At 35.2% G+C, this 21,971-nt stretch overlaps 2 protein-coding genes across 3 annotated transcripts; one reads left to right on the plus strand and one right to left on the minus strand.

Moving 5' to 3' along the window:
- Positions 1–5,671: 5,671 nt before the first annotated feature.
- On the minus strand, positions 5,672–8,693 carry LOC130941078 (serine/threonine-protein kinase SAPK2-like). Of its 2 annotated transcripts, XM_057869466.1 has the most exons (9): positions 8,236–8,687; positions 8,062–8,136; positions 7,695–7,796; positions 7,514–7,567; positions 7,337–7,429; positions 7,167–7,259; positions 6,976–7,080; positions 6,767–6,865; positions 5,672–6,120 (listed from the first exon to the last, which is right to left on the minus strand). In XM_057869466.1, exons 1-9 carry the CDS (start codon positions 8,353–8,355, stop codon positions 5,830–5,832), a joined length of 1,032 nt encoding a protein of 343 aa, XP_057725449.1. In that variant the 5' UTR covers positions 8,356–8,687; the 3' UTR covers positions 5,672–5,829. The 2 variants fall into 2 exon arrangements, with proteins under 2 accessions (XP_057725449.1, XP_057725448.1); XM_057869465.1 differs by having other exon boundaries at positions 7,337–7,567; positions 8,236–8,693.
- LOC130939897 (cysteine-rich receptor-like protein kinase 26) lies at positions 8,660–11,435 on the plus strand. The gene is made up of 4 exons (XM_057867963.1): positions 8,660–8,689; positions 9,304–9,616; positions 10,410–10,514; positions 10,745–11,435. Exons 1-4 carry the CDS (start codon positions 8,660–8,662, stop codon positions 10,858–10,860), a joined length of 564 nt encoding a protein of 187 aa, XP_057723946.1. The 3' UTR covers positions 10,861–11,435.
- The last annotated feature ends 10,536 nt before the right edge of the window (positions 11,436–21,971 follow it).

Raw genomic sequence — 21,971 nt, forward strand, 5'->3', positions numbered from 1 at the left:
ATTCATAACACCACTTTCTTATAATTATATTTTTTATCTTTTACCCCTAATGATTATTCAAAATATTTTTATAATAAAATAAAATTAATACAATAACAACAACAATAATAATGAAGGCAAATTACTAAAATAAAACATTTGGATCCAAAATTATCAAAATACAAATTTTGCAGTTTGAATACGAAAATGCAATTTTCTACAAAACTATGTAAACTGCTGATGGGGTTCTATGGTCTCAAAATACACGTAAATCACTGGTGGAGTTTCACAATTTACGTTGAGCAAGTATTTGGCCAGAAACCGTGGTAAGGGGTTCCACGATATATGTGAGGATGGAAAATAAGCATAAACTGTAGAAGGGGTCTGGTTTATAATTCCACCGAGTTTCACTATATACACCAACCTAGAGTGAGTGGTGTGATGGTAGAGAGTCATTTTCAAACATTTACAAATGGATAGGGATGATAGTTTTTTGGTCCTGGTCCATTGCTCTAGTAAAATAAAAAAAAAGAGTAAAAAGTACGGTGTTAAGTTCATCAATAAACAACCGGTGAGTGTTTTTATCCGGTCAACAAATACTCTGTCAGAGCTAAAGACAAGTATATTGCAAAAGTTAGGGTTGTGTGGGGCCAAGTTGGTGAAGAAGTTGTTCTACAAGATTCTGATTGCGGTTGTGTCAATTGGTGTGCAGTATGAAACATTTGTGATAGGGTCGGACGAAGACATGCAAGTTATGTTTCATTGTCGACGCAGTTTTTCGGAAGTGAGAATACACGAGTTATATGCCAAGTTGGAAGATGTTGCCGACATTTCCGGGCCATCAGCGCCGAATCTTCAGTCGACGACGGTAGGGGTGCTTCTACCTCAATGCCGGTCGTTGCACCTGGTTGTATGTTAGGTGAACCTCCATCTGTACCATTAGGGTTAGCCAAACCAGCGGGTTTGATTCCTTGTATTTTAGGTGATGGTGAGCCAGATCATGTTGAAAATGCGATGTGAGAGGATGATTCGGACATTGAGCCAGATCACATATTGGGGGACAGCGAAGAGGATACTCCTAGGAACCCGCCATCACGTCAGAGGCCAACTAGTTTGGGGTCCACCAACAACTGCCACATTTCTTGATGTTGAACTTGGAAGCAGTCGGTCAGCAACCGGACATTGATCCCACCTTCGGAGGCCAAGGATTACACGAGGGAAATTCTGCAGGGGAATTTCAGATTGGCTAATATTTTTCGACAAAGGAGGAAGCTCTGTTGAGTGTTAAGGATTGTAGCATCCGTCGTGGGGTACATTATCGATGAAGTGGACTGTAAACTGCTTTATCTTATTCGGTGTGGGAAGCTCGCCAAATATTTCCTCAAACCAATTCCAAGCGGGTTTGCCATCATCTATCAGCTTCTTGAAATCTGTAAGGCACCTGGATACAGGTAAACCATCCACGAGCAACCCTAACTGGTATGCAACATCCTGCAGCGTGATGGTGCACTCCCCGAATGGCATGTGAAAGGTGTGCGTCTCAGGATGCCACCTCTCAATGAATGCGCTGACGAGTGGCTTATCCAACCAAAACTACCTCGTGTTGAGCTGCGCCAGGTGGTACAAACCTACCCTCTCCAGGTAGGGTATGATCCTGTCATGCAGAGGCATGTTCTGTTGCCTCTGGACACTACAAATGCACCTACTAAGCTGTAACATGTGAGAGAAATAACTAAAACCAAGTCAGATTCCATCACTAACAACCATTACCCATAGATACTAAATAAGTTTAACCCGATACAGTTCCCAAATGTTTCATTCTAAGTTCAAATTAATAAGGCTTAAATATAAGACTCAAATCTTTAATTCAAAATAAGCAAATACTAAACGTAAGATTATATAATCTAAATCTTAAGTTCAAAAAAAAAACTAAACTATAAAACTTATAATTTTTAAATTTAAGAATGCAAAATACAACCATTAGGTTCAATTTACAAAATTTAATCTTTAGGTTTCAAAATCTTAACAACTGAGACTACAATACTTGAATTTAAACTTACATGTTTAAAAGTTCAAATTTCAAAACTTAGTTTTCAAACATGATAAACAACACTACAATTTGAACCCTATGCATCAAATACAAGAGGATCATCATTCTACTTAAACATTTGGACCTATCTCTTAACTTTGAAATCCTAAACTGGCCAATCCTAAATTATGCATTCTAACTACAAAATCCAAATACTACATTTCTCTGTTATATGAAATAGAATAAATAAAAGATAGCAAGCTTACCTCTTTGTTGATGCTGCCGGCTATGTGCACAACACCGTTGAGCCGGTAAAGACTGCATTCATCCACCATGGTCCCGGCCCAAGAAATGTCCAAATGTCTTCCTCAGCACACTTTTCCTCACTTTTCCTCTTCCCCTCTCTCTAGAACGTCACTTTAACAAATTGAAAGTGTCATAAAATGAATAATCCACGACACTCCTTCTGCGTATTTATACTAGAGCATAAACTGCTAGACCCCTTCCACGATTTATGCTTATTTTCCATCCTTACAGAAACTATGGAACCCCTACCATGGTTTCTGGCCAAATGCTTGCTCAACGTAAACCGTGGAACCCCACCACTCGGTTTATGTGTATTTTGAAACCGTGGGACCCCATCAGCGATTTACATTATTTTGTAGAAATTTTCATTTTCGTATCCAAACTACCAAAATTGTATTTCGGTAATTTTGGATCCCAAATGTTTTATTTTAGTAATTTGCCCTAACAATGAAGTCTTGTCCCATTAGGTATCTACATGAATCAAACGATGCCATTAAACTCTATCATGTATTATGTCTACAGAAATACCGTTTACATGTAGATCTTGTTTGACCACCTGATGGATGGTCTTTCTAGGTCTCCTCTGTCTTTCACCCCCTGTCCATCTTCCATCTCATCCACCCTTCTGACTTTGTGCTCTGTCAGTCATCTTCTCACATGTCCAAACTACCTAAGATGTGATTCTATCATCTTTTTCACAATAGGTGCTACTTCAACTCTCTCTCTCTATTATATCTTTGTTCCTTATTCTATTCAATCACGTATGACCACTCATTCATCTCAACATCTTCATCTCTGCCACGTTTAACTTATGTTTGTGTTCCCTTTAGCCTCCCAACACTCTGTACCTTAAAGCATAGCCAGTCTGATAGCAATGCGATAGAATTTACCTTTAAGTTTTAAAGGCACTTTTTTGTCACATATAAAACAAAATGCATTTCACCATTTTGTCCAACCTGCTTGGATCCTATGATTTACATTATGTTCAATCTATTTACTATCCTGTATGATGCACCCAAGATACTTAAAATTTTTTATTTTTCGTAAGATGTTTTCTCCAATCTTTACCTCTATATTAGGATTTTTCTTTTGACGGCCAAACTTACATTCCATATATTCCATCATGTTACGATTTATGTGCAGACCATACACTTCTAGAGCTTCTCTCCATAAATCCAACTTCTTATTTAGGTCTTCCCTTGATTCTTTCGTAAAAACGATATCATCGACAAAAAGCATGCACCATGGAATAGGTTCTTGGATATGCTCTGTGAGTACTTCCAAGACTAATGTGAAAAAGTATAGACTTAAGGATAATGCCTGGTGTAATCCTATACTAATAGAAAATTCTTCTGTCACACCATCTTGAGTCTTCACACTAGTTGTAACCCCATCATACATGTCTTTAATTGCACGAATATATGAGATCCTTACTCCCTTCCTTTCCAAAACCTTCCATAAGACCTCCCTTGGCACCCTATTGTATGCTTTTTCCAAATTAATAAACACCGTATGTAGATTTCTTTTATTACTATGATACCTTTCCATCATCTTTCTTAATAGGTATGTAGCTTCAGTGGTAGATTTGCCTGGTATAAAACCAAATTGGTTCTCTGTTACTTGTGTCTCTTGTCTCAACCTCCGTTCTATCACCCTTTTCCATAATTTTATGGTATGGCTCATGAGATTGATTCCTTTATAGTTTTTGCAACTCTGTATATCTCCCTGATTCTTGTAGATAGATACCAAGGTGCTTTTTTTCTACTCATCTGACATCTTCTTTGACCTTAAAATCTCATTAAAAAGATTGGTTAACCAACTGATGCCTTTCTCTCTAAGGCCCTTCCAAATCTCAATCGGAATATTATCAGGTTCTACTGTCCTACCATTTTTTATCTGCTTTAGAACCTCTTTTACCTCGAAGTCTTGAATCTTTCGATAGTAGTCGAAGTTTTGATATTCTTTCCTTGTGCATAACCGAGCAAGACTCAGAGGAATCTTCTGTCCTTCATTAAATAACTCGCAGAAGCTAAGTAGCTCTTCCACCTTTCATTGATCTTCTCATCTTAAGCCAAAATTTCTTCGTCTTTATCCTTTATGCACTTAACTTGATTCAAGTCTCTCATTCTTCTTTTATGTCTCTTTGCGATTTTATAGATATCTTTTTCTCCTTCCTTTATACCTAAAGACTGGTAGAGGCCCTCGTATAAAAATTAATAAATCAATAAATAATAAACTTAAAAAATTTTATAAATACAGATTGAATAGAAATTTTTTAAACATTGCATAAATGGCTACTCTAAGTATGCTTAATTTCTTCTTTATTAACAAATTTTTTAATTTTATTTGTATTAGTTTCTTAAAATATTCAATTATTGTTCTATAACAATATTAATATGTAAAATAATTGTTTTTAAATTTATATAAAATAAAAATATTTTTAAATACTCTATATTACAAATAAAAATATTGAGCTGTTTTATCATCTAATCTTATACACTTTAAATGAGTCAAAACTAGGCCATTAATTAAACAACAAATATTTGAAGCCAGGAATCATCCTATTTGTATGTGAATCAATTCTCAGTTGGGCAATTGCATAATCTCATATCTATTTTAAATATTAATATGATAATCCCAAAATTTGCTAAAAGACAAAAGTATTGCTGAAAATTTGATAATACACAAGAACATAAAATTCTACAACCATACACAGGAAATACGTGATCATTTTCCTACCGTAAATCTTTTACTATAATGTTTTAATATAAATGCTAACAGCGATTAGATCTTTGTGAAACCAATCACACTTGATATTTTATAATAGTTCATACTATAATGTCTATTATTACGATAATTATAGTAGTTATGCAATATTAACAATATTTTTAAGTATTATTAAAACTAAAATAATTTTTTATGTTATTTGATAATATTTTTGAATTTACAAATAAAACTAAAAAATATTACTGAAATATAAAAAATATAAATTAATTTTAATAATACTTTTAAATATTACAAAAATAATATAATCACCGCACTCAAAAAACTCTACCTTCTGGCTGCTTGTTTTTCACAAAGTCATGCGATGTTACATTTCAGGTAAAACAGTACTTGTATCTGGAAGTTTCTAAATTTTATCATATTCTCTCTCACCCACTACACATTAGTTTTGTTCCACCGCCTCAGATTCCTACACACAAAAAATGGGGAACCTGACACTTGTTCTACATCATAATATTCTCCTGTTTTATAAAGTTCATGTGATTTACATTTCATGGAAAACAGTACTTAGATGTGGAAGTTCCTAAAACTTGACCATGTTAACACTACTTGCGAATGAAAAGTTGAAAACCCTTTTGAAAGTCATAACTAAGAACCATAAATACAAATGGAGCAACTGATCTTAACTTAAGAAACTTAACCAGCAAGGAAATTCAACACCCCAAGCGAGAAAGAGAACACTCTGTTCAGAGCAAAACAAAAACTCATAGCTTCCTCATCTATATATACACTCAAAGAGGAGGGCACACAAATTCACCACTTGTTTCTAAATCATCAAGATCTGCATCTGCGTCTGCATCCAATAGATCGTCGAAGTCCATGCTGCCTTCGGTGACAAGGCTGTCACCAACCATGGGAACATTAGGAGGCTTTCTTGCCTCTTGTAGAATGGAAAGTACTTCCTCCACACTCTGCGACGGATCATTCACGTCGCTGCTTAGGCAGCTTCCACCTTCCATTAGTTCTACAGGCAAGTTCACTAAAAACCATGGATGGTTTTTGATTTCCGATATTGTTATTCTCTGTAAAATGCGGTAAATGCCTCAATGAAATTAAAAAAAGGAAGCTATATACATTTCAAACTAAGTCTAAGAAGATGCCACAAACAGATGAGAGATTAATTGCTTAAATTTTATCCCACAACATGCAAACCAGACATTCATAAAACCAATAATATGCATTGGTTAGAGAAAGTAAGAACTTTAGGCTTAATTGAAAAAATAAATATGACCTTCATTTTATATTGATAAGTTGTCCTGACTTTTTTAGTATAAACATAAATCAATGTATCTAGATACATACAAATTGCATCGTAAAATACACTAATTTATGTGATTTGAATCCTCTAAATTTTAGATTTCACATTAGAGGATAAACTGTGATCTTTTATTATTTATTTTATAGGTGGGACAAAAAAATATAAAAAGGAAAATATTCAAAGATAAAAGATCACACTTTATCATGAAGTGAAAATTCAAAATTTAGAAGATGCAAATTCTAATTTATGAATGTACTAGAGAATTTAAAAAACTTATCAATATGGAATGGAGAATGGAAAAAGTATGATGAGAAATTTAATAAGGCCTGTTAAGCAATTAAATTTTGTAGCATATAGGAATATCTAGACAATAAAAACAATAATTATTTGTTAACCATCAAACCAAATACCTGTTCAGGATTCGCCACAAAGATTTTTGATAGAAGATGTCTACATTCCAAGGAAACTCGTTCACAATCAGGAATTGTATACTGAACACCAACTATCCTCTGCAGAGAATATCCAATTGACACCCCATATCAGATAATATATAACATACAATCAACCCTTATTTCTACACTTCATTTTGCTTGGTGATGAGTATGCAGTTATCACTTACCCCAATAGTTTTCTTGAAATTTCTAGGATCCGCAGGATCTTCAAAAGGATAAGTTCCAAATAACATCACATATAAGGTGACTCCACAAGACCAAACATCTGCAATCTATAGTTTCCCTTGAAAATATTTAGTCAACAAACTAAAATAACGAATAAGATAGGCAACAAGGAAAGGAAGAACTAGCTTTTCACCTTTCCATCGTATTCTTTCCTTGTCAGGACTTCAGGTGCGATGTAAGCTGGAGTTCCTACTGTAGACTTCGGTTGTGAATGCAATACGGATGACTACATAGAAAAGACTTAAAACAAATTAATACAAAGATGCCAACATTTAAAGCAATAGTTCTTGATAACCTCACTACCTTTGAATAACCAAAGTCACAAATTTTGACTCGCGGTGCGGTGCTTCCGTCTAGAAGTGTGTTTTCGAGTTTCAGATCTCTATGACAGATTTGCTGCATAAACATTCCTTCAATTAAAAATACATGTCCATTGCAAGGGTAGATAATTCTTGCTAAAATATTGGTTTGGTTTTGTACCATCGAATGACAATAACTAACTCCTGATATCAATTGCTGAAAGAAAAATCTCGCCTGTTGAAACATAACAAGACTCAAGGATTAAGGATGCTGAAATTTCTGTATGAACTATTATACAGATAATTTTAACAGGATACATTCTAAATCAAACTATTCAAGGACATCTCCATTTCTATGTTACCTCATCCTCGCAAAATTTACCGAAATTGCATATCCTCTCAAAGAGTTCTCCTCCAGCAGCATACTCCATTACTATAGCTAGATGTGTTGGAGTCAAAAGGACCTGCAAGTAGAGTCATCAAAGCATATAAAGAATTAGTCTGTGATTTATATGAAATTCATACAAGTAGAAGAGTCTAGAAGCAAAATACCGAAAACAATTTTACAAGAATTAGAAGGCATAAGGCAAGTTATCCACTTAAATAATCATATTCATATCCAAATCATAAAAACAAGTGTTTCCATTCTCAAGTTCCCAATCTGATTAATATTTCAAACAAGATATACCCTTTACTCATTAATCGTTTAGTACTAAAAGTTTCACTAACCTCTTTGAATCTAACAATATTGGGATGCTTCAGGGACCTGTGATTCATGATCTCCCTCTGGACATGCTCATCAATCTGCAGCGACAATAGTGAATCAAAAATAAAAACCCACACAGCACACAAAAATATACTATACCCCAATAAATAAATAAAAATAAAAGACATGAATCAGACCTTGTAGCCTCTTTCAATGAACTTAACAGCAAAAAGCTCATTGGTAAATTTGTCTCTCAACAACTTGGCGACAGCAAAGTTCCCGGTACCGATATCTTTGATAATCTCGTAGCGCTCCATGTCTTACCGGCAAGAAGAAGTGGTTTCTTATTTGCTAACAAAAAAGTAAGGGTTGGGGTTTTTTTTTGTGAAACTTCTCAAAGAGTGTTGAAACTTAGCACGGACGCTAGCAATTTTGTTTTTATGTAGACTCTGACACTCTTATGTACTCTCTTGCCTCTATTGTTGATAAAATAGAAGGAAAAGTGGCAAATAGAAAAAAAGGAAAAGTGAAAATGAAGAGCCAGTTAGCATTGAGGAAATTTACAGAGCGACGCGTGTGGAATTTTGCTGACATGAGGACAAGAAAGTACAGAGATAGATAATGGAAAGAACAATTGGTAACAAAAGAGAGGTATAGCGCATAGGCACACAAGTGCTCATTTTGATATTCACATTCGCAAGTTGCACCGATCTCTTTAATCGAGATCTTTAAATTAAAATAAATATATCTCGTTACTCTTATATCTATTTTTCGTCACTGGAACAGTAACATCATGAGTAAAGTAGTTTATTCCTTGCCACAAATAAGTATAAATGCACCAATTTAATCTTTTTTCCTTTTATAATCTAAACGAGAAATATATTCGTCGTTTTTAATGCTATTATGTGAAACATGCATGAGCAATATAACCCATAATGGTTTTTATATTTAAAAAGTGATGTCATAATGGTAAATTTTCGTCTTTGATTTTAATAATAATGCCATGGTTTCTATACCAACAATTATGCAGTATAGACCATGATTTTGAAAATCGGATCGAACCGGCCGATTCAGCTGAAATAACCGGAAATCGGTTATCTAGCTGGCCGGATAATCTCAAAAATTGAATGGCAAAGAATCAGTGAAAAAATTGGTCGAATCGACAGTTAACCAGCGAATTGGAAGAACCGTCTGATTTTTTGACGGTTTAGTGGTTTGGAAATTCAGATACCAAACGACGTCATTTTAGCTTTTAAAAAAAAAAGAAAAGAAAGGCGTACGCGTTAACCAAACCTAACCCACTTTCTTCCCCCATTACCCCAATCACAGCCAATCTCCCCTTTCTTCCCCCCTCACCCACCAAGGCCACCATTGCCACCGCCCACCAAGCTCCAGATTCCAGAAACCATCGAGCCACCCACAGCCATCTACAGCAGCAGCGCTCCTCATTCGCCACCCACAGCCATCCACAGCAGCAGCGCTCTTCATTCGCCACCCAAACCAATCCTCACCGCGTTGAGCCCACCTCCTCGTCACCGAAGGTCACTGAGCTCACCGAGCCCGCCTCCTCATTCGCCGGTAAGACTCTGTTCTTGTCTTCTTCCTGATTTTGAACTTGCTTCCTTCTGAAATCTGAGCTCGCCTGTTCTGTTTGAAAAAAAAAATAACAGGGCATCTGAGTTAAAAAAAAATAACATATGAATCCAGTTAAATATGCTTCAGGTTCAGTCTGTTTTTCAAGTCGTGTTGAGTCTCGAACACTTTTCTTACCCTTTCAATCTGTTTGCTGCTTCTGAATATGTTCTGATCTTGATTTTTGTTTTTGATTTTCTATGCTGCTTGTTCTTTTTGCTGCTTCTGTTTGCTGCTTTTGAATATGTTCTGATCTTGATTTTTGTTTTTGATTCTCTATGCTGCCTGTTCTGTTTGCTGCTTCATGATTTTTGTTTTTGATTTTCTAAGGTTATTTATTCATGATGAATATATTTGCTGCTTCATGATTTTGTTTTTTGATTTTGTGAGGAGGTTATTTATTCATGATTTTGAATATGTTTTGCTGCTTCTGAATATGATTTTGTGAGGAGGTTATTTATTTGTTATCTGTTCATGATTTGTTTGTTTGCTAGATTCATGATTTTGTTTTTTGATTTTCTGAGGTTATTTGTTCATGATGAATTTGTTTGCTGCTTCATGATTATGGTTGCTGAATTATTTATTTGTTCATGATTTTCTAAAGTTATTTTCTGCTCTTTCCTTCCTTCTATTTTTCCTTTATGTATTGTTTTCTAAATTGCATATTTCCTGTTTAATGGTATTTTTCCTAGATGAAGATGAAAAGTCAAACGGTAGATCTGATATCCCGAAGATGCAGATTATTGTTTGCAGCTCAGTCTTATTTATAGGAATGATGATGAATTGATGATCCTCTGCATTTCCTTGATCCTGTATAGAAGAAAGAAAAACCAGAAAAACTATAGTAAGTCATTTCTTTATATTCTTGATTCTTCTATTGAGTAAAAGCTTTTAGAATTTCAAGTGTCTGTTGTTTGGTCCTTCACCGATTAAGTTGGATTCAATAAATAGAATGTATTTTTTGAACCTGCTTTATTTTGGTCTCTCTTAAACTGTTCAAACCTTGTATTAACCTATAGATTTTGTGATTTTTGTTTCATTTGGTCTTTGCACAATGCTTCTTTTGGAGGAAAGAACTAGATCTACCATATTTTGATATGGCTACACTTATTTCTGCAACCAACAACTTCTCGACCAATAACATATTGGGAAAAGGCGGTTTTGGAGCTGTTTACAAGGTTAATACTTAGTCATATAATGCTCAAATCTGGATATTAGCAACATGGGAGGAAATTTTGATTTGTTGAGATAGGTGCTATGGCCAAATAAGTACATTATTTGAAAGAGTCACTATTTTGTGTCTGTAGAACATTATGGGTTTGTGATTATGTGCTGTTTTTTTTTTGTTTAGTTATAAATTTTGATGTTTGAAGTTTTTTGTGAACCTCTAATATTAAGCTATGGATAATTTATTATGTGAAATTTTAAATTTTATTAAGTTAGAAATTATTGAATTTATATATTTAAAATTATTTTTAGGTTTTTTAATAATTTTATTTAATATTTAATTAAAAGGGTTGAGCTCCGGTTAAACTCCGGTCGAACTAGTAAATCATTAAACTAGTAACCTCATCGGTTTATTGACCGGTCCGGTTTTCGCAACCTTGGTATAGACACGGTGAATGCAAGGATAAAACTTCTAAAAAGAAAGTTTTATTGCTAAACATACTACCAAACTCAAAACGAAAAATATCGCTTTGGTTTGTCTTTTCAAGTGATCTTTTTGAAAAATGCCAAAGAGGAGTGTCAGTATCAATAATTTTTGTGATTTGTAGCCATCAAATAATTATTAATAGTGTTTTGAATGGGTAAGATTTCATCCAATAATATGAAATTACTCATTTTTATTTTGCTGGTTACATATTAATTAGAATTTAATAAAATTACTGGTCCCCTAAACTTTTCCTATGCAAAAACTCAGTTACACATTAAGTTTTAGAGAAAACAACTAAAAATCTATTCAAAAAAAATAGAAATATACAAAACAAAATCAAAGAAAAAGAAGAACGACGTAATTTTCATCTGCGATTTCCTCCTAGAAATAAAATCAACCGAAAAAGTTTCTCATCTTACTACTTCGGTCAGGTTATATGAAGGAAAGCAATTATGCTAATTTATGTATGCAACCATCTATGCTATGGCATGAGATAAAATAAATAAAATAAAATAAAAAAGAAATAGCAATGACAAGACTTAAGACATGTAAATTAACTCCTGTTAATTAAAGCTAATTTTTTCATCCTAGATTGTATGTCCATCAATATAACATGACATCAGTAGATATACTTAACAGAAGAATAGATATTTGCATACCTATCTAGTGATGAATTATCAATACAACTGCAAACCATATTTAGAATGTCTGTAAGAGTAGCACATTTTTACCATCATTTAACCCAGGACCCCTTTCCAAATGATCATAAGCAATAATATTTAGAATGTCTGTAAGAGTAGCACATTTTTACCATCATTTAACCCAGGACCCCTTTCCAAATGATCATAAGCAATAAGTTTCTATATCGATGAAAATTAGAATGAAATCCGCGCTCTATGTAGAGAGATAAATTAATTATTATACTATATAATATATTCTAATATTTTTTAGAGATTGATTAGATAACATATAAAATAATGTTAAATTTAAAGCATTTTATATTAAAATTATTTTATAAAATATTTATTTGCTAATTTATATATAATTTTATATAATTATTCAACTAAAATATAATATGATTATAGTTTATTGTTTCAAGAATGTGAATTTATTTATTTTTAAAAAGACAATTTTTTATTATATACAATTGTACAAATTTATATCTTTATTGAGTTAATAGTCAAATTAGTCTTTATAAGACATTCTTCAAATTTATTCCTGAAAGATTTTTCAATCAAATTGGTCCTTCAAAAATTGTGAATTAATCATATTTGTCATCCAGTCACTCTATTAATAATTTTCTTCAAAGATTGATATTGTAAAACGTTAATTGATAACATATATAATACCTGATATGTCTAACTGGATATTGATCAAATATATTTATGAAAATTTATTAATTTAGTCATTTTTCTCAATTATAAAAATCTTATTCCTAAGATGACCTAGTGACTAAATTGATAGATTTTCGTAAACATATTTAGTCAACGTCTGATTGAACATATTATATGTCATGTATGCTATCAGTTAACATTTTTCATCATCAATCGTTGGCGAAAATTGTGAGTGGAGTAACTGAAGAACAGAAAGGATTAATTCGTAATCTTTGAAGGACCAATTTAATTGAAAAAATCTTTCTGAGACGAATTTGAAGAATGTTTTATCTTTTTGGGACTAATTTAAATATTAACCATATCTTTATTTGTTGTTTTTATCGTTTGCACATAATTAAAAAAGTTAAAAAAAAGAATTAGAATAAAAAATACTAAAAATATAATCTTAAATTATAAAATTAATACTAGTAAGGAGTTGTTGTGCCAAATTTAAACTTTTTTAAAAGAATTTTCAATAATTAGTATGAGAGAATAAAATATAAAATATTAATAATAAGAGTTATATATAACATGTTTTATAAATGGACCAAATAGTGAAATAGTAAGAGTCTTATACAATATGTAGTATAGGCCAAAAATATAAAATTTGAATATTTATATTTTGTAACTAAAATTTTGTATAATTATGATACTTTTCATATATATATATATATATACTACAAGAAATAGTGTAATTATCGACGCTAAAAATTGACAGTTGTATTTTATGTCGATATTTATTTACGGTTTGTTGTCGATAAAATAAAAAAATTATTTAAAATAAAATAATAAAATCGACGACCAGGTCGTCTATTATTTTGATGACCTTATATTTTCTTTAAAATCGATGGATGAATCGTATATTTTCATATTTATAATATTGACGGTTTTTGTTGTCGATAAATTTAAATGGTGGAGATTCCTTTTCAAAATTAAGTAAATGGTGTAGATTTATTATATAAAATAGACAGTTAAGAAGCTAATTTTGTTTTAACTGAAATCGACACACTGTCGTCGATTTTTATCGACACACTGTTGGTAAAGGTTAAAGGCCTTTACATCCCTGCTTATTTCATAATCTTAGACACTGGGAAGGATGAGGATGAATGCATCATCATTGGAAGACCCTTCCTAGTCACAACAGGAGCTGTGATTGATGTTGACAGAGGAGAGTTAGTCCTTCAACTGAATGTGGACTACCTTGTGTTTAAAGCTCAAGGATCTTCCTCTACAACCATGGAAAAGAAGCACGATAAGCTTCTCTCAATACAGAGTCAAACAAAGCCCCCACAGTCAAACTCTAAATTTGGTGTTGGGAGGCCACAACCAAACTCTAAGTTTGGTGTTGAACCCCCACATTCAAACTTTAAGTTTGGTGTTGGGAGGTTCCAACAATGCTCTGAACATCTGTGAAGCTCCATGAGAGCTCACTGTCAAGCTATTGACATTAAAGAAGCGCTTATTGGGAGGCAACCCAATTTTTATTTATCTATATTTCTATTATTATTTTATGTTTTATTAGGTTCATGATCATGTGGAGTCACAAAACAATTGCAAAAAATTAAAAATAGAATAAAAAATAGCAGAAGAAAAAGCACACCCTGGAGGAAGAGCTGTCTGGCATTTAAACGCCAGAAACAAGCATCTGTATGGCGTTTAATGCCAGAAACAAGCACCAAGATGGCGTTTAACGCCAGAAACAAGCATTAGGCTGGCGTTAAACGCCAAAAACAGGCTACATCTGGGCGTTTAACACCAAAAACAAGCTACAGTTTGGCGTTAAATGCCAGGATTGCATACAAAGGGCGTTTACATGCCTAAAAGGTGCAAAAATGAGAAATCCTTGACACCTCAAGATCTGTGGACCCCACAGGATCACCTCAGGATCTGTGGACCCCACATGATCACCTCAGGATCTGTGGACCCCACAGGATCCCCACTTACCCACCACCTCTCTCTTCTTCACACAATCCAATAATACTATACCCTTCACCAATCACCTCAATCTCTCTTCCCCATTACCCCTTCACCAATCACATCCATCCACTCTTCCCCATAAACCGCACCTACCTTCAAATTCAAAATCTCTTTCCCACTCAAACCCACCCTAAATGACCGAACACAAATCCCTCTCCCTCCACTATATAAACCCCTCTATCTTTCTTCATTTTCACACAACACTATCCTTTCTTCTTTCCCTTGGCCGAAACCTACACCTCTCTCTCTCTCCTCTATATCTTCTTCTTCTTTTATTCTTTCTTCTTTTGCTCGAGGGCGAGCAACATTCTAAGTTTGGTGTGGTAAAAGCATAGCTTTTTTCTTTTTCCATAACCATTGATGACACCTAAGGCCAGAGAAACCTCAAGAAAGAGGAAAGGGAAGGCAATTGCTTCCACCTCTAAGTCATGGGAGATGGAGAGATTCATCTCAAAAGCCCATCAAGACCACTTCTATGAAGTTGTGGCCAAGAAAAAGGTGATCCCTGAGCTCCCTTTCATGCTCAAGAAAAATGAGTATCCGGAGATCCGACATGAGATCCGAAGAAGAGGTTGGAAAGTTCTCACCAACCCCATTCAACAAGTTGGAATCTTAATGGTTTAAGAATTCTATGCAAACGCATGGATCACAAGGAACCATGATCAAAGCATGAACCCAAACCCAAAGAACTGGCTTATAATGGTTCGGGGAAAATATTTAGATTTCAGTCCGGAGAACGTAAGATTGGCGTTCAACTTGCCTATGATGCAAGAAGATGCACGCCCCTACACTAGAAGGGTCAATTTTGATCAAAGGTTGGACCAAGTCCTCATGGACATACGTGTGGAAGAAGCTCAATGGAAAAGAGACTCAAAAGGCAAGTCAATTCAATTGAGAAGACTGGACCTTAAGCCTGTGGCTAGAGGATGTTTGGAGTTCATCCAACGCTCCATCATCCCCACCAGCAACTAATCCGAAGTAACTGTGGATCGGACCATCATAATCCATAGCATCATGATTGGAGAGGAGGTAGAAGTTCATGAAGTCATCCCTTTAGAACTCTACAAAGTAGCCGAAAAGCCCTCCACCTTGGCAAGACTAGCTTTTCCTCATCTCATTTGCCATCTATACAACTTAGCTGGAGTTGTCATAGAAGGAGACATCCTCATTGAAGAGGACAAGCCCATTACTAAGAAGAGGATGGAGCAAACAAGAGAGCCTATTCATGGATCTCAAGAGACGCATGAGGAAGCTCATCATCAAGAAATCCCTGAGATGCCTTAAGGGATGCATTTTTCTCCAAACAACTATTGGAAACAACTCAACACTTCTCTAGAAGGATTGAGTCATGACATGAACCAATTAAGGGTGGAACACCAAGAACACTCCATCATTCTCAATGAGATTAGAGAAGATCAAAGAGCTATGAGGGAGGAGCAACAAAGGCAAGAAAGAGACATAGAGGAGCTCAAGAACACCATTGGTCCTTCAAGAAGAAGGCGCCACCATCACTAAGGTGGACTCATTCCTTAACTTCCTTGTTCTTATCTCTCTGTTTTTCGGTTTTTGAGCTTCATGTTTGCCTATGTTTGTGTCTTTATTACATGATCATTAGTATTTAGTAACTATGTCTTAAGGCTATGACTAATTCCATGAATCCTTCACCTTTCTTAAATGAAAAATGTTTTTAATACAAAAGAACAAGAAGTACATAAGTTTCGAAATTGTCCTTGAAATTAGTTTAATTATATTGATGTGGTGACAATACTTTTTGTTTTTTGAATGAATGCTTGAACAGTGCATATTTTTTATCTTGTTGTTTATGAATGTTAAAATTGTTGGCTCTTGAAAGAATGATGAACAAGAGAAATGTTATCAATGATCCGAAAAATAAAAAAAATTGATTCTTGAAGCAAGAAAAAGCAGTGAATAACAAAGCTTGCGGAAAAAAAGCAAGCAGAAAAAGCCAATAGCCCTTAAAACCAAAAGGCAAGGGTAAAAAGGATCCAAGGCTTTGAGCATCAATGGATAGGAGGGCCCAAGGAAATAAAATCCAGGCCTAAGCGGCTAAATCAAGCTCTCCCTAACCATGTGCTTGTGGCATGCAGGTCCAAGTGAAAAGCTTGAGACTGAGTGGTTAAAGTCATGATCCAAAGCAAAAAGAGTGTACTTAAGAGCTCTGGACACCTCTAACTAGGGACTTTAGCAAAGATGAGTCACAATCTAAAAAGGTTCACCCAGTCATGTGTCTGTGGCATTTATGTATCCGGTGGTAATACTGGAAAACAAAGTGCTTAGGGCCATGGCCAAGACTCATAAAAGTAACTGTGTTCAAGAATCAACATACTTAACTAGGAGAATCAATAACACTATCTGAACTCTGAGTTCCTATGGATGCCAATCATTCTAAACTTCTAAAGGATAAAGTGAGATGCCAAAACTGTTCAGAAGCAAAAAGCTGCAAGTCTCGCTCATCTAATTAGAAATAATATTCATTGATATTTTAGGATTTATAGTATATTCTCTTCTTTTTATCCTATTTGATTTTCAGTTGCTTGGGGACAAGCAACAATTTAAGTTTGGTGTTGTGATGAGCTGATAATTTATACGCTTTTTGGCATTGTTTTTAGGTAGTTTTTAGTAGGATCTAGCTACTTTTAGGGATGTTTTATTAGTTTTTATGAAAAATTCACATTTCTGGACTTTACTATGATTTTGTGTGTTTTTCTGTGATTTCAGGTATTTTCTGGCTGAAATTGAGGAACCTTAGCAAAAATCTGATATGAGGCTGAAAAAGGACTACAAATACTGTTGGATTCTGACCTTCCTGCACTCAAAATGGATTTTCTGGAGTTACAAAACTCCAAATGGCACGCTCTCAATTGCTTTGGAAAGTAGACATTCAGGGCTTTCTAGCAATATATAATAGTTCACACTTTATTCGAGCTTAGACGATGCCAACTGGCATTCAACGCCAGTTCCATGCTGCATTCTGGAGTAAAACGCCAGAAACACGTCACAAACCAGAGTTAAACGCCAAAAACATGTTACAACTTGGTGTTTAACCCCAAGAGAAGCTTATGCACGTGTAAAGCTCAAGCTCAGCCCAAGCACACACCAAAGTTGGTCCCGGAAGTGGATTTCTGCACTAAGACTTATTTCTGTAAACCCTAGTAACTAGTCTAGTATAAATAGAACTTTTTACTATTGTATTAGACATCTTTGGACGTTTAGTCCTTTGACCAGGTCTTTGGATGGATCTTTAATCAGTGTATTCGATTTTAGACCTTCATGGGGGCTGGCCATTCGGCCATGCCTGAACCATCACTTATGTATTTTCAACGGTGGAGTTTCTACACACCATAGATTAAGGTGTGGAGCTCTGCTGTTCCTTGAGTATTAATGCAATTACTATTATTCTTCTATTCAATTCAACTTATTCTTATTCTAAGATATTCGCTGCACTTCAACATGATGAATGTGATGATCCGTGACACTCATCATCATTCTCACCTATGAACACGTGCCTGACAACCACTCCCGTTCTACCTTAGATCGAGCGCGTGTCTCTTAGCCTCCATTCCGAAAGATCGGTCTTCATGGTATAAGCTAGAATTATTGGCGGCCATTCCTAAGATCCGGAAAGTCTAAACCTTGTCTGTGGTATTCCGAGTAGGATCTGAGATGGGATGACTGTGACGAGCTTCAAACTTGCGAGTGTTGGGTGTAGTGACAGACGCAAAAGAATTACTGGATTCTATTCCAACATGATCGAGAACCGACAGATGATTATCCGTGCTGTGACAGAGCATTTGGACTATTTTCACTGAGAGGATGGGAAGTAGCCATTGACAACGGTGACGCCCTACATACAGCTTGCCATAGAAAAGAGTAAGAATGATTGGATGAAAGCAGTAGGAAAACAGAGATTCATAAGGAAGAAAGTATCTCCATACACTTATCTGAAATTCCCACCAATGATTTACATAAGTATCTCTATCTCTATTTTATGCTTTATTTATCTTTATATTCGAAAACCATCATAACCATTAGAATTCGCCTGACTGAGATTTACAAGATGACCATAGCTTGCTTCATACCAACAATCTCCATGGGATCGACCCTTACTCACGTAAGGTTTATTACTTGGACGACCCAGTGCACTTGCTGGTTAGTTGTGCGAAGTTGTGACAAAGTGTGATTCACGTTTGAGAGCTCCAAGTCTTTGGCGCCATTATTGATGATCACAATTTCGTGCACCAGTTATCACCACAAAGATTTATTATGTGTGTTCTGCAGACTGTGATTATGTTTGCCTTTACATTGTAGTGATGTTCATTTCTTCTTGTTCTGTTTGTTTTTGTCCCATTGATTATGAGAAGAATGAATAGTTCATTTTCCTTATTCTTTGATGATTTGTTATAATTGTATTGGCATTTCACAGAACTTAATCCTTGATGTGACCTTTGTTTGAATGTTTACATTTGCCTTTGTCGCAAATATAAGTATTAGGAAATTTTCAAGGGCCGGTCAATTATTAAGATCAATTATTGTTGATGCCTAGACCTTGAAGCTCCATGAAGTCATGAACTCTCTTCATTAGTAAACCCCTTACATCAGATGGTATATTAGACAAAGCTATAGAAGCAGAAGATAGGAAGCATGGAAATTTCTTGAGGTTGGTAAATAATGTGACTCTTTGTCATGTTTTCATTTTTTCTTTCCACGCCCCTAATCTCATTTTCTTATATCATGATTGCAATTTCTAAAAGAAAAACTAGCAGATTGTGTAAAAAACTGTGGTTTGATTTTGCAGGATCATGTTGAAGGGTACCTTGAATTATCAGCAAAGACAAAGACCTAGTTTGCAATTGCTGTTAACTTATGGGATGTTGATTGCTACATTAAAGTTGATGATGATGTTCATGTAAATATAGGTATCAAAATTTGATCTCTACATCAAATTACTACTCATATCAAACAAGGTTTCATGTTTACTTTCTTAGCATCATACTCAATATTCACTCCCTTTTCAGCAAAACTTAGAGAGACTCTAGTTAGACACCAGTCGAAACCACGAGTATACATAGGATGCATGAAATTTGGGCCTATTCTTTCCCAAAAATGAGAATTATTTTCATCTATAGGATTTTGAGTTTGTGATTACTTCACTGCTACATCTTCTTATGTGCCTAAATTTCTGCAGAGGTGTAAAGTACCATGAACCAGAATACTGGAAATTTGGCGAGTCTGGAAACAAGTACTTCCGCCATGCCATAGGACAGGTGTATGCCATTTCAAAAGATCTTGCTACATATATCTCAATGAACTAGTTAGTCTTTACTCCTTAGCTGCTGCTTCAAATTTATGGACAAAATTAAATCTTGGTAACACTATGATCCCCATTTATAATGACTTATTTGTACTTGTTCTGTCTCAGACATATTCTTCACAAGTATGCCAATGAAGATGTCTCACTAGGCTCATGATTTATTGGACTTGATGTGGATCATATTGATGATAGGAAACTCTGTTGTGGCACTCCACCAGGTGAGTTTTTTTTTGGTTGTCATATCATTATAAAATTTAATTTATATTAAACTATCATCCAATCACATATCATCAAATAATCAAAAGTACATAATTTATTAATAGCTAACATGTGATTTGATGAGCGGATAATTTATACACTTTTTGGCATTGTTTTTAGTATGTTTTTAGTATGATCTAGTTAGTTTTTAGTATATTTTTATTAGTTTTTAGTTAAAATTCACTTTTCTGGACTTTACTATGAGTTTGTGTGTTTTTCTGTGATTTCAGGTATTTTCTGGCTGAAATTGAGGGACCTGAGCAAAAATCTGATCCAGAGACTGAAAAGAACTGCAGATGCTGTTGGATTCTGACCTCCCTGCACTCGAAGTGGATTTTCTAGAGCTACAGAAGCCCAATTGGCGCGCTCTCAACGGCGTTGGAAAGTAGACATCCTGGGCTTTCCAGCAATATATGATAGTTCATACTTTGCCCAAGATTTGATGGCCCAAACCGGCGTTCAAAGTCACCTCAAGAAATTCCAGCGTTAAACGCCGGAACTGGCACCCAAATGGGAGTTAAACGCCCAAACTGGCATAAAAGCTGGCGTTTAACTCCAAGAAGAGTCTCTACACGAAATTGCTTCATTGCTCAGCCCAAGCACACACCAAGTGGGCCCGGAAGTGGATTTTTATGTCATTTACTCATCTCTGTACACCCTAGGCTACTAGTTTTCTATAAGTAGGACCTTTTACTATTGTATTTTTATCTTTGGATTGTTTTTGATCCTTTGATCATCTTTGGACATCTGGGTAGCTATCTTCATTTTTATGCTATCTTAGATCATTGGGAGGCTGGCCTCACGGCCATGCCTAGACCTTATGCTTATGTATTTTCAACGGTGGAGTTTCTACACACCATAGATTAAGGTGTGGAGCTCTGCTGTACCTCGAGTATTAATGCAATTACTATTGTTCTTCTATTCAATTCCGCTTGTTCTTTGTCCAAGATATCACTTGTTCTTCAACATGATGAAGGTGATGATTGACGCCCATCACCATTCTCACTCATGAACAAGGTGACTGACAACCATTCTTGTTCTACAAGCATCTGAGGCTTAGTGAATATCTCTTGGATTCCTGATTGCACGATGCATGGTTGATCGCCTGACAACCGAGTGCTCGCCTGACAAATGAGCCAACCATTCCGTGAGATCAGAGTCTTCGTGGTATAGGCGAGAACTGATGGCAGCATTCAAGAGAATCTGGAAGGTCTAACCTTGTCTGTGGTATTCTGAGTAGGATTCAATGACTGAATGACTGTGACGTGCTTCAAACTCCTGAGGGCGGGGCGTTAGTGACAGACGCAAAAGAATCACTGGATTCTATTCCGGCCTGATTGAGAACCGACAGATGAATTCCGCTATGCTGTGACAAGAGCATATGCAATCGTTTTCAATGAGAGGATGGGAGGTAGCCACTGACAATGGTGAAACCCTACACAAGCTTGCCATGGAAAGGAGTAAGAAGGATTGGATGAAGGCAGTAGGAAAGCAGAGAGACGGAAGGGAAGGCATCTTCATACGCTTATCTGAAGTTCCTACCAATGAATTACATAAGTATCACTATCTTTATCTTTTATGTTATTTTCGTTCATCATCATACATTTGAGTTTGCCTGACTAAGATTTACAAGATGACCATAGCTTGCTTCAATACTAACAATCTCCGTGGGATCGACCCTTACTCACGTAAGGTATTACTTGGACG

The sequence above is a fragment of the Arachis stenosperma genome, chromosome 7, assembly GCF_014773155.1.
Source record: "Arachis stenosperma cultivar V10309 chromosome 7, arast.V10309.gnm1.PFL2, whole genome shotgun sequence".
NCBI lineage: Eukaryota > Viridiplantae > Streptophyta > Magnoliopsida > Fabales > Fabaceae > Arachis > Arachis stenosperma.